We start from the raw sequence: 12,919 nt of genomic DNA on the forward strand, positions 1-12,919 counted from the left end.
GGAAATTGTGCGCGAACCCTGTGCTTTTTTTCCTCCCCGATATTTCTTTCTTTTTTTTTTTTTTTTTTAAAATTCCCCCCCCCCCAGCTAAATTAGATTTATTTTTTATTTTTAGTTATTTTTATTTATTTTTTTAAAAAAAATTTATTTTTATTATTTTTTTTTATTTATTTTTTTTGACAGAGCCTAAGCGGCTGTGCTAAAAAAAAGTTAGCGAAAAATGGCTTACAATGTATCACTCGCCGGACCCGGCCCATGGGGCTTCCGTCTTCAAGGAGGAAAAGACTTCAATATGCCCTTGACCATCTCGAGAGTAAGTACCACAGTGACTTTAAAGTATAACAAGTTTCCGATCTCCCAGAAGGGGCCGCGCATGTTCGGAACCGAGCACAGGATCCTCTCTGGTGAATTACAAGTTGCATCGCCGCGCGAACTTGCAAAAATGTCCCAATTAATGTATTTTTAATTTTTTTTAAATGTCCTTTGGCGCAAGAGTCTCCTATTGAATGCGGCTTAGCCCTTTCAGCGTGATTTTTTTCCCTCCCCACACCCTGTCACTGAAAGGGTTAAAGATGCCTAATTTGTGTTGTGTTGGATTTCATGTGACACCGAATAATTTTTAATAATTCATTCATGTTTTATTTATATATATATATATATATATATATATATAATTTAAAAATATATATTATTATTATTGTCATTATTATTATTATTTAATTAATATTATTAGTAGAGTAATATTGTGATTATCTAAGAATTGGTTAAATTTGACGTAGAATTGGTAAATTTGTAGACATTACACACCAAAAAATGCCGGGAATTTATATTGTGTTAAATATATATAAATATATATTAATGTTTTTTGGGGGTTTAAAGCTGCAGTTCCACTTAGATAAATAAAAAAGTCCTTCTGCCTCCAGTATGTTAAGCAACTCAACCTTAGCACATCTGCCATTCTATTCTGCTCCGCGAAGGGTTAACCCTATAAAATCCGCGCAGACGCCTTTAAGAAGAGACCAATTATTGGTGGCGGCGGTTGGGGGTCATGTGACAATTAAGTGATCCCCGTAAAATGTATGAACGGGATTAGAGAATGATTTCTGCGTTCAGAAGGGGTTAGGGGTGGGTGGTACTTGCGCAGCGTTTGGGGCAGGTGGCACGGCAGCTTTAATTTATTAAATACTTGGGGGGGGTCTCAATACGTCCTGATTGGAGGAGAGAAGGGGGGTGGGAGGGCGATGGAATTGAAGGAAGTTTTACGTTACGGAGATAAGTGGAACAGCCACCCGGCAGAGGTGGTAGCAGCTAATAAACCCTGCACGGGAGACCAAGTACTCATTCTCACTAGCACCTATTGAATTGCTATAAAGTTCTCTGGGGCACCTACATTACATGACGTTTCTGTGTATATCGCCAGCATATACCGTAGCGCTGTTACAATAAGTGGGGGGGGGCAGTGAAAATAAATGGCAAAGGCAGCTTAGCATGACTACAGGAACACGTGTTGATGTGAATTAGAACACGGTAGAGAAGGAGACGTCGGCTCCTGGTCTTGTGAGCTTACACTCTATTATCCGGCCGTCTCACTTTGAGTTTCCTTCCCACGGTCGCTCGAGAATGAGTTCTATGATATGGGACGGGGTGGGGAGAGACCCAAAACACGACATGAGGAGTCCACGCGTTCATCTTGATACCCCTCCCCCCCATGTATCTAGAAAGAAGTGTTGACGGGCGGGTTGTATTCAGAGAGGGGTGGTGGATACGTGGAACAGCCTCCCAGCAGAGGTGGTAGAGGGTAATCCAGCGAGGAGATTTTAACATGCATGGGATAGGGGCATGGCTCCTGACGAGACCAGCGACTGGTTAAGGTTTGAGTCTGAGATCCACAGAGTTGGTTCTGCCCCAACGTAGGGCAGGTTTAGTTTTTTGCTCCCTCTTTAACACCCCCCCTGTGTGAACCGGAGACGTTTTCCGGGGTGCAGATCTTTCGAAATGTCTGCGTGATTCGATTTTAGGTAGGATTGGGTTGAGAACGTGTCTGCCAACTGTCCCGTTTCCCACAGGGCAGTCCTGATTTGGCCACTCTATCCCGCTGAGCTCTACCTCCGCCCTCCTTTTTTCGGGGACAGTGGGATTTTGGGGGGGGGGTGTACTGAGCATGTGTGGAGTTTGAGTGACACTCTACCTCCCAAGCTCCGCCCCCCGGGGTAGAAGTCTGCATGTATGGTGCAGGGTCCGCGAAAAAGCTCCATCTCCAGCTGTTGATGTACTCTAGCTGAGCTTTGTGAGAGTTGTAGACTGAGAGCAGGGCGGTGCCGGCGCTTTAAGGCCGTTGTGACGCTCACTCAGTGCCCGATCCGCACACTCTCAGCCAGCGGCCCAAGGGGCATTTGTTTCGGGTGCCAGGTGGCCAGTCCGGGCCTAAGCATCGCACCTCGCTGCCAGGTGACGCGACCCAAAAGCCGGCCATGTCTGGTGCTTTTAGGGAGTTGGATATATTTTTATATAATAATAATAATAATTAATAATAATAATAGTAATAATAGTAATAATAATAATAATAATAGTAATAATAATAATAATTTAATAATAATGATTTAATAATAACAATAATAATAATGTAATAATAATAATAATAAATATGATTAATAATAATAATAATAATAATAATAATTAATAATAATAATAGTAATAATAGTAATAATAACAATAGTAATAATAGTAATAATAATAATAATAATAGTAATAATAATAATAATAATAATAATAATGATTTAATAATAACAATAATAATAAGAATAATTTAATAATAATAATAATAATAAATATAATTATAGAATAAAATATAAATCTTTTCCCAATGGAAATGACGACGGGAGCCAGACAATTATTTTTACGCTCTGCATTAGCATATAAAACTCGTACCTCCCAACAGTCCCGGACTCGGCGGAGGCAAGTCCTGACCAGCCCAGGGAGATTTCAGATCAATGGAGGTCTGTGTGCTGCGGTTAACCCTTTGAGTGCCACGTTCTTCAGCACTTAAAAGGGTTAAAACGTGTTTAAAAGGTTATCGTATGCATTAGATGGCTGCCATTAGATATTTTGGGGAGCAGCAAATACCTCCCAAACTCCACTGCAGCCAATCAGGACGCCGGAGGGCGGAGCTTGGGAAGGAAAAGTTACGGCACATGCGCACAGTTCTGAGATCAGGACCGCGAGACAGAGCCCGGTGGGAGAGCAGGATATAGAGTGGCTAAATCGGGACTGTCCCCCGCCAAGCGAGACAGTTGGGAGGCATGCAAACCTAAAAACAGGGCCCCCTTGCAGGGAGGTGACTTCATGACTTACTGGTAACTGTTGCATAATGATGTCATTGAGAGAAAAAAAAGAAATAACATTATTTTATTGTCATGTGACACAAAACAAGGCGACGATAGGTTGTTGCCATAGAAACTGAAAAAAAAGCTTCTAGTTCCTGTTCTACCTGCTCAGCCTTGAATTTAACACTTTAGTAGCTAAATGCAGCTTTAGGAACCCTTCTGAGAAATCATTCTTCAAGCATACAATTTTCTTTTTGCCGGGAACACTTAATTGTCATGTGACACAAAAGCAGGCACTGTTAGGCTGTTGTCATATGCATTAAAAAAGTGTCGTTTTTTTTATGTGATTGAACCTTTAGAGGTTGGAATTAGTAGAAAAGCTGAGTATTAATGCTGTGGATCGGCAGTGCCATGTTAACCCCGTAGTGTATTAACCCCGTAGTGTATTAACCCCGTGGTGCATTAACCCCATAGTGTATTAACCCCACAGTGTTAGTGAATATTGTGCTGAGAATACGCGGTATTTTTATCCCACGCCACGCTCGCTTCCCCTCCAACCACGGCCAGTTCTCCTACATTTCCTGTCAGAGGGACCGCCTACCTACCTCAGCGGGACCACCCACCTACCTCAGCGGGACCACCCACCTACCTCAGCGAGACCACACACCTACGTCAGCAGGACCACCAACCTATATAAGCGGGACCACCCACCTATGTTCCCAATCGGCCTACACCACCATAATAGAGCACTGATGGGAGTGAGCAGTAGATAAGCGGATCAACCACCCAGTGGAGGTGCCTGTGCTTGTTATACCCCCTTGGATGGGGCATTGTTATGAGTACCGTGATAGCTGCCGGCTGTCCTACGCAGTAACGTTACACAACGGCCGCACCGGCCCTTTAATCTCTCAGCCAAGTGGAACGGCAGCTTTAACCGCCCGCCGGCTTTCCTCCTTGGCTTTGAAGTTCTGTTACCCCCTAATTTTAGATCCCGCCTGATGACATGCTCTTGGGGTGATTAGGGAAGTGCGAGCAGTCCCAGGGCGCTCATCGCAGGAGGTCCTCGTCAATCAAACGGCGACAGGTGAAGACGCAGCGAGCGGGGGGCATTGTCTGTCCTCGGCCCCCTCTATAAATACACACGCATTTGTTTACGATGTGCGCGGCGTTATCACAGGCAGGACCTGATAATCCCGGTGAACGAGGACTCGTTACTATAATACAGAAGAATCAGTTTACTTCACCGAGAGGGCGGTGGATAAGTGGAGCAGCCTCCCAGCAGAGGTGGTAGAGGGTAATAATGCTGAGCAAGTAAAGTCTTTCATCTGTAAATTTAATCACATAAAGACAATCCAGAAAGGGATTCATTGGTTTTTTTTTGTTTCTACGGCAACGACCAATCAGAGCCTGCTTTTTTTTTAATGTCACATGACAATTAAGTGTTCCCGGCGAAAATGATGAAAATATTGTGGGCCGACCGAAGCGTTGTTTCTGGGGAGGGTCCGGGCCGTTCAGCAGTTTACGGTTTGCCGCTGGGATATAGAGAGAATAACGCCCAGCGGGTATCTCCAAAACGTGGCCCGTCTATTTTGAGCGTAACCATGGCGTTAGGGCATTTTCTATTCTGAGCTAGGGAGCCGTTGGCACAGAGCCTCTGGAACGCGTGCCGAGGACAGGACATTTCAGACCCAACGCGCACACTGCTCCTGATCTCCTTAAATACATCCTGTAACGGAACGGGGGGGATTTAGCGGGTGAGCCAAGAACCTTGCGTTCGCGCTACATGGCAGCATGGAACGCACGTCTTCTTCTGGCACGAATACTGTTAATAAGCTTACCATTTATTTGGAAAGGCTGCTTTCATTTTACCAAAAGGGTTGTAGATAAGTGGAACTGCCGCCCAGCAGAGGTGGGAGAGGCTAATACAGTGAGGGGTATTAAACATGCATGGGATAGGCATATGGATCCTGGATCTAAGACGAGACCAACGACTGATTGAGGTCTGAGTGTGCCGGGTATGAAGGGATCACGGGGTTCTACGGCCCTGAAAGCCCCCCCCCCCCGATAATGTGTATAGTAGCAGCAGGGAAGGGGTTAATAAATTAAATGATAAATAAAAATATAAAATGACAATATAATATTAAAAAAATATATTATAAAAGATATCATTCTTATTCTATAAATCTCTTGCTCAATAAACGGCTATCGATCGGTCCAAAAAAAAAAATTAACATAGAAAGAGAAGCCCCGCCCCCAGCCACACCTCTAACCACACCTTCTAAAAACTAAAAGTGTTTATTGGTCATTCCAAATAACGGGCGGTGTGGAGAGAAAGATTCGGAGCTTAAATTTAAAACAAAAAGTGTTTTCAGTTGCTATGGCAACAGCCTATCTGCTATCTGCCTGCTCTGGTGTCACATGACAATAAAGCGTTCCCTGCAAAATGAAGAAAAGAATCAAATGCTGCATGATTAAAGAACTATTTCCGGAAAGGGTTTGGACATTCTGCGGTAGTAGGGACGATGTTACTAAGCCGCGTTTAGGGCAGGGGAGGTCAACAGAAATGGGTGAAAATTTTCTAAAAGTCTCAGAAAATGGTGCGTTCCTCTCGTGGTTTATACGTGGAGTTTCCATGGTTTGTTACGCCATGAACATGGATGGGGTAAGGGGGAGCGAATAGTAAGAAAGAGAGAGCAAGAGTAAGTGAATGAGAGGGTAAGGGAGGGAGTGTGCATGAATGAATGAATGCGCGTTAGGATGAGAGTGTATGTATAAGTGTGTGTGTTAACGTGGAGGAGTATGTGTAAGCGTTTGTGTGTGTGTGCGCATCCTAACGATGGATGTGTAAGTGTGTGTGAGCATGAATGTGTATCGTACGTGGTGTGAGAAGGAATGTGTGTTAGTAAGTATGAGCAAGTGTAAGTATGTGCATGTGTGCTAGCGTGAGAATAACTCGGCAGCTTGGAAGGACTACATCAAGTGGTAGTAGCGTATATACAGGCCTCGGTCTCGTCTTTCATTCAGGAGCCATATGCCTCTCAAGCATGTTTAAATTTCCTCACTGTATTACCCTCTACCACCTCTGCTGGGTGGCCGTTCCACTTATCTACCACCCTCCCAGTGTAGCAGCAATAGATATTATAAGATTTTTTTTTTTCATTTTTATGCTGTGTATTTTATGAATCCACTTTCTAGTTAGCCTTATTCCTAATTAGATGTAAGAAATGTTGTATTTAGCAAACTGTTTTTAGAAAATATGCCCTTAACGTAGCTATTGGTCGTTAAAACCGCTGCTCCACCTACCTGGACTAAATGCAGCACTCGAAGCATCATGTCCGAACCTTTCCCGGAGATAATTCTTTCATTAATATGTGATTTTTTTTTCTCTCATTCATATATTTTATGGGGACAGTTAATTGCCATGTGACATAAAAGCAGGGACTGATAGGTTGTTGCCATTGCAACTTCGGAGGAAGGAATAAAATGGCATTAAGAACACCAGTAGCTATAGCTTTGATGGAGTCCTTCCAAGTGTTACCAGCGGCAACGTACTCTGGCTCAGGCCGACTAGGGCAGCAGTCCCCAAGCTGCAAAACATGGGGGGCAGATTGTCCTCTTGGGTGATCAGACCCTCTAGTTTGCCGTTGCTCGATGGGGCAATTACAAGAGAGATCTATGATCTCCCCAACCGGTCCATTTACACTACCGAGGCTGTGATGGCTTGGCTGACACCGTCTGGCCTAGGGGGCAATTAAAGCCAAGCGTCCCCAACATACGCCCCGGCACACATATGTACACACATATACACATGCTTACACTAACATACACTTACTCATACTCACTAACACACTCTTACACACTCATGCTAACACACTCCCTCTCACACTACTTGCACTTACGCATTCATTCTCACACACTTACACATTCATGCGCACACACACACTTACACATACACATCCATGCTAACACACAAATACTTACACATACATGGTAAGACACAAAAACTTACACTTACACATTCATGCTTGCACACATACACATTCATGTTAACCCATACACTTATACATACATTCTCATTCTAACATACATTCAGCCCTTTGCGAACAATTTTGGACTGGCCAAGTAGGGCATTCTCTGCCCCCCCTCCCCCGGCTAGTTAGTAGAACAGGGTACTCTTTTTTTAACTAAATAATTGCGAGCCATGGCTACGCTAGGTTGGTAGGTATCTGTGGCGACATTTTAAAAGGACATGGAAGAACATTGCGCGTTGCCAAAAAATTCCTCCCCGTGCAAAAATAGATCTGTGGAAGAAATGTCTTCCAGCGCTAGCACCAATCAGGTGTCCATTACGTCTTGGGCAAGTGGATAAGTTATCAGTGCTCCAAAAAAAAACGAATTAAAAAAAACGCTGCCGTGGGATGTAGCCAAGGGACTACGCGCTACATGAAATAACTTTAACGGGATGCTCATCCAATCAGAATTAAACAGAATATAAAAAAAAGAATATTAATTAAAAAAAAAAATATTAAAAAAATATTTAACATTAATAAGTATATTAAAAATATTAGATTTTAATTATATTAATCTTTAATTTACATAATAAATATTTAATTGTATTACTATAATTAAAGACGCCGTTCCACTTACATCCATTTTTCTCTATCTAGTATGCTAACCAAATAATCCTTAGCAGGATTGTCATTTTATTCTGGTCAGTTTAATCGCATTCAAAACTTTTTAAATTAAGAAACTTTTTTTTTTTTAAAACTTTAAACAAAAGCTGCGTATGTGTCACATGACAATTAAGTGTTCCCGGCATAAAATAATGAATAAAGGTCCGGTCCATCTAGTCTGGCCCTATTCCTTATGTAAAGAATCAAACCTTAATCCACCGCATGTCTATCCCATGCATGTTTCAATTCCTTCACTGTATCATCCTCTACCACTTCTGCTGGGTGGCCGATCCACTTACTTTCCACCCTAACACGAATAGGCTGGGAAGTTACGCAACATGCGTAACTACTACTGTTTAATTCCCCGTGTGAAGGGTATTTTTCTACCCCAAACTCATATTAAACCGCCTCTAACGGAGAGGATGTTCGTACGAACGCTCCGTGGCCTTAAAAGTTCATATACAGCAGCCGTAGCCGGCGCGTTTCGCCAATAACAAACGTAAGCCGGGTCAATGGATAATTGTTCTCTCCCCCCCGTCTATGTACAGTGCTTGTTATCCGGTGCAATAGAGGGGACATTCTATTTTCTAGACGCTCGGGGTCGGCAGTAAAAGCCTCGAGGCGCTGCCGAAACCGATGTATTTATACGAGTTTTAAAAAAAAGGGATATAGACGTGAACTGAACTTCTGTCCTCTGACTCCGGACTCCTCGGCGTACGATGGAATTCATTAGAACAATGGCTCGTATAGTATAGTCGGGGGCCGAAATTGACGATGATTGATGATCCTTTCCAGATTTCATTTGCGTTTCTGCTAAATATTACAAGGATCCCCAATTTTACTGAAAGAGTAGTAGATAAGTGGCGTAACAACCATGGTTACTGTGGTTGACCCCTACCACCACTTGTCCGCCCCATTAAAGCTGCTACGGTGCGGCTAACACCTGCAGCCAGCAGCACGCAGAGTGTGGAGGTCATCCGATTAGATGGGCCTGACTGATCCAGCACGCAGGAAGTGACATGCCATCCACTTCCTGCATGCTGGAGCAGTCTACACACAGCATGGAGAAAGAAAGAAAGACACACCACTGGTGTGGACAGGGCCTCAGGCAGGCTTTTTTGGGGGGGAAAGGATGGCACAGATAAGCTGTTTGGGGACAAAGATGGCACAGAGAAGCTGTTTAGGAACAAATGATGGCACAGACAAGCTTTTTTGGGACAGACATGGCACAGATAAGTTGTTACGGAGCAAAGTTGGCACAGACAAGTTGTTTCGGGGCAAAGTTGGCACAGACAAGTTGTTTCGGGGCAAAGTTGGCACAGACAAGCTGTTTAGGAACAAATGATGGCACAGACAAGCTTTCTGGGGACAAACATGGCACAGATAAGCTGTTAAGGAGCAAAGTCGGAACAGACAAGCTATTTGGGCACAAAGATGGTACAGACAAGTTTTTTAGGGGCAAGGGTGGCACAGACAAGCTGTTTGGGGGCAAAGGTGGCACTGTGGGACATTATGTAGAGACCAACGACTGGTTAAGGTCTGAGCCTTTACAGCGGGAAGATCTGGCAGACTAGACGGGGGCCGAGTGGGCCTTATCTGTTGTCATGTAAGAGCAGAAGAGTGTGTTCTATATATACGGGAAGCTCCTGGAATTCAGAAGCGTACAAGGAGCGACGATTCCCGGCTTGTGTGAAATCTCACTTGGATTCGATGACAGTCGAGCTCTTTTTTTAGAATGGCACTGAAGGTCGGGAGATCTTTTCCGAGCGCACAAAGCTTTATCCCGGCACATGCAGGGATTCCATCTTTCCCTCCGTGTGCGCTTGCTATTTCACATTTTTTTTAGTATTTAAACAACAACAACAAAAAAAACAGACAAAAAGTTACTGGAAACTTTGGTTTAACCAAACCTAATGAAAAATGAGAGGTTAAGATTCTGTAAGAAAATTGATTGTTACTCTTTACCTGTACATGGGGCATATGTGCGGTTATCATACCTGGCAACTGTCCCGATTTTCTGGGTCTCAGAGTCACTGCGAGGAAACGCCGGCGCACCCCACTTCCTGCCCAGCCTACTTCCCCTACAAAAATGGCGTCGGTGGGCGTGCCGGGTAGCTGGAACCTGGATGTTCCCGGTGATTGATCAAAATTCCATCATAGTACCAGTGGGGTATTATGGCCTAGGCCTAGGGCAGCAGGTCCGGGGGGGGGGCAGCAGAGGGGTAACATGGAGCCAATTTGGGAAGTGGCTTCCTGCCACTTCTCAGTGGGTCGGTTACAAGGAAGATCACTGATCTCTCCAACTGGCCCATTGAGACCATGGAGGGCAGTCAGCACAGCCGCCATAGTCTACTGCCGGGCCGGCGCCGCGTGTCCTTCAGAGGCGGAGCTTCGGGATATGATGTCAGAGGTTAGTGTGTGTGTGTGTGACATTCCCAGGGATCCATTTCACTTTATTACAAAAATAAATAAAATACAATAAAATAAATAAATAATAATATTAATACTATTAATAATAATAATAATATGCCTGTACATTGTAAAGTGTGATGGCTCGGTAACAGCACTCTCATCACATCTTCCTAAAGACAGCTAGAGGTTAAAAAAAAGTAACAAATGATAAGATATCAGCTGGATGTCCTTTTGGAGACCCCAAAGCCCGCTTTATCATCCATGCCCTGTGAGGAATGAGTTATACGATAGCCGCTACAAACAAAAAAGTCGGTAGGACTCTCTTGGCCGGGATTCAGAAACGATCCAAAGTCACGCCCGGGCGTAGATATGTCGTTCTCTGTTAAAGTGCTGTCCCTGCAAGCGTGGATTATCGCTGAACCATAGGGTCATGACATTAAAAAAAAAAAAAGATAAGAAACTTAGCGTGTTTGAAGTCCCTCGCTGTATTAACCTCTACCACTTCTGCTGGGAGGCTGTTCCACTTATCCACCACCCTCTCGGCAAAGTAAAATGCTTAACGTAGAAGTAATGCCGAGTGTAAGGAGGTGGGTTGCCTACAAGATTTAATAAACATTAAAAAGAAAAAGAAAACAAATAAAAAATTGCATATATTCATTATTCATCATGTTCCGTTCTACTGGAGAAACATTAGAACAAGAGGTCATCATCTAGAACTTGCATGTTTTCATTCCTCCACTGTATTAACCGCTACCACTTCTGCTGGGAGGCTGTTCCACTTATCCACCACCCGCTCAGTAAAGTAAAACCTCCTCACATTACCCTCTGACCCTCTGGTTCTAGATGAGGACCTGTTGTTCTAGCATTTCTCCAGTAGAACAGACTGCTCGATCTTCCCGACACAATGGGGCATCTGAGTCAGGAGGAACGGGCAGACTCGGCGGGGGTGAACGGATCGGATCTTCTCTGATATTTTAGGAAAAGAACCCTAAAATCCCAGAGTTTACGTAAAGTTGAATAAACATTTACGGGACATCCCCCTCCCCCCCCTCCGCATCGTGAAGCGATGGTATCGGAGATGTCCGAGAAAGGGGATATATAAATACCCCATTGTGTTGGGAAGCTCAAGCAGCCAATCGGATGCGTTTGTGCACTGGCTTCATGGGAGATATTCATCATCTCTCTCTTTTGTCCGGCTCGGCGTGGAAGCCTTTTGTTTGTCCACTAATTACGATTTAAGGAGGCTCTTCGGGAGCTTTGGACGTCTGCCGAATTCAACAGATTATACGTCGGAATGCGGGCGTTTAGAGCAAATTACCCCAGATTAGGCCCTCTTGTAAAACCCCGTCAGCCCATAAAGTATCCTCAGCTAAATCGTTAGGTTCTGGATCGGGGATCTTCTTTCCATGCATTGTCCACCGTTGCCAAGGCGACTCCTATCTATGCGCATCTAAACATTCTCTCTATCTGGCGTAGAAGGATAAGAGCAAATGGTATGGTCCATTCAGCAGCAGCATTCTAAATTCTGTTGCGAAAAGTTAACAAAATCTCTTTAACCTTTACCACCTCTGCTGGGAGGCTTTTCCACTTATCTGCCGCCCCCTCTCAGAAAAGTAAAACGTCCCTGCATCTGACCCTCTAGTTTTAGGCTATGGCCTCTCGTCCTAACATTTCTTTAAAACAGACTTTCTGTGAGTGGAGGGGGATACCGGTGATAATTTAACCCTTTCAAAGCCAACACATGCATCATATGTAAAAAAAAAAAAAAAAATAATAATAATAATAATTAAAAAAAAATAACACCACATTCATAGGCGCTTCCACGGGGGTGACTTTTAATCAAAATATTTGCTTTTCATACAAATATTTGACACATATTTTTAATTTTCTTATTTTATGATTTACGGTAATAATTTTACTATATCAGTTGCTTCTTATATATATAGATATCCATTTAACACGGAGTTAAACATGAAAAACGTGAAAAGAAAAAAAATAACATGAATAAAAGTACTCATGCTACTGGTTGTGCCACATTGGCCATAATGAGCTTCTGCTGTGGCAATACCATGGACTAACATCAAGCAGGAAGTTCTGCTTTGATATCGCGGGCCACAGAATGGTTAGGACGTATAATCTGCACACTGTGGGCTGTGACCATGGGTATAATGGGTGGTCATGGAGTTGGGTCTCCGTTGACATTTTAGGTCATACCAACATACGTAAGAACCTTCCATGAATTGAATGGGTGTAATCTCTGATGTGTACAGATTAGTAAATCCTCTGACTTTTTTGTCACCAGGTCACCCCCGGCAGTAAAGCAGCACAGTCCAACGTGAACCAAGGAGATTTGGTGGTGGCCATCGACGGAGTAAGCACCGATGGAATGACTCACTTGGAGGCTCAGAATAAGATCAAGTCTGCCAGTTACAACCTGGGTCTCACCCTTCAAAAGTAAGGCTACCTTGTTTCCACCAATAACCCCACCTAATGAATCTCCCATAAGCACAC

The 12,919-nt window shown here is 43.7% G+C and overlaps 1 protein-coding gene across 3 annotated transcripts in view; it reads left to right on the top strand.

The window, feature by feature from the left end:
- The first annotated feature begins 220 nt into the window (after positions 1 to 220).
- LOC149271116 (LIM domain-binding protein 3-like) overlaps positions 221 to 12,919 on the top strand; it is a 66,801-nt gene continuing 54,102 nt past the window's right edge. For all 3 annotated transcript variants that reach the window (XM_089507610.1, XM_089507611.1, XM_089507612.1), the window contains exons 1-2: positions 221 to 313; positions 12,711 to 12,862. In XM_089507610.1, the coding sequence (XP_089363736.1) occupies positions 221 to 313; positions 12,711 to 12,862 (245 nt within the window). The remainder of the gene's footprint in view (positions 314 to 12,710; positions 12,863 to 12,919) is intronic.

This window comes from Sceloporus occidentalis, unplaced genomic scaffold (genome assembly GCF_023333645.1).
Source record: "Sceloporus occidentalis isolate IW3139 unplaced genomic scaffold, rSceOcc1.0.p SCAF_560, whole genome shotgun sequence".
Lineage (NCBI taxonomy): Eukaryota > Metazoa > Chordata > Lepidosauria > Squamata > Phrynosomatidae > Sceloporus > Sceloporus occidentalis.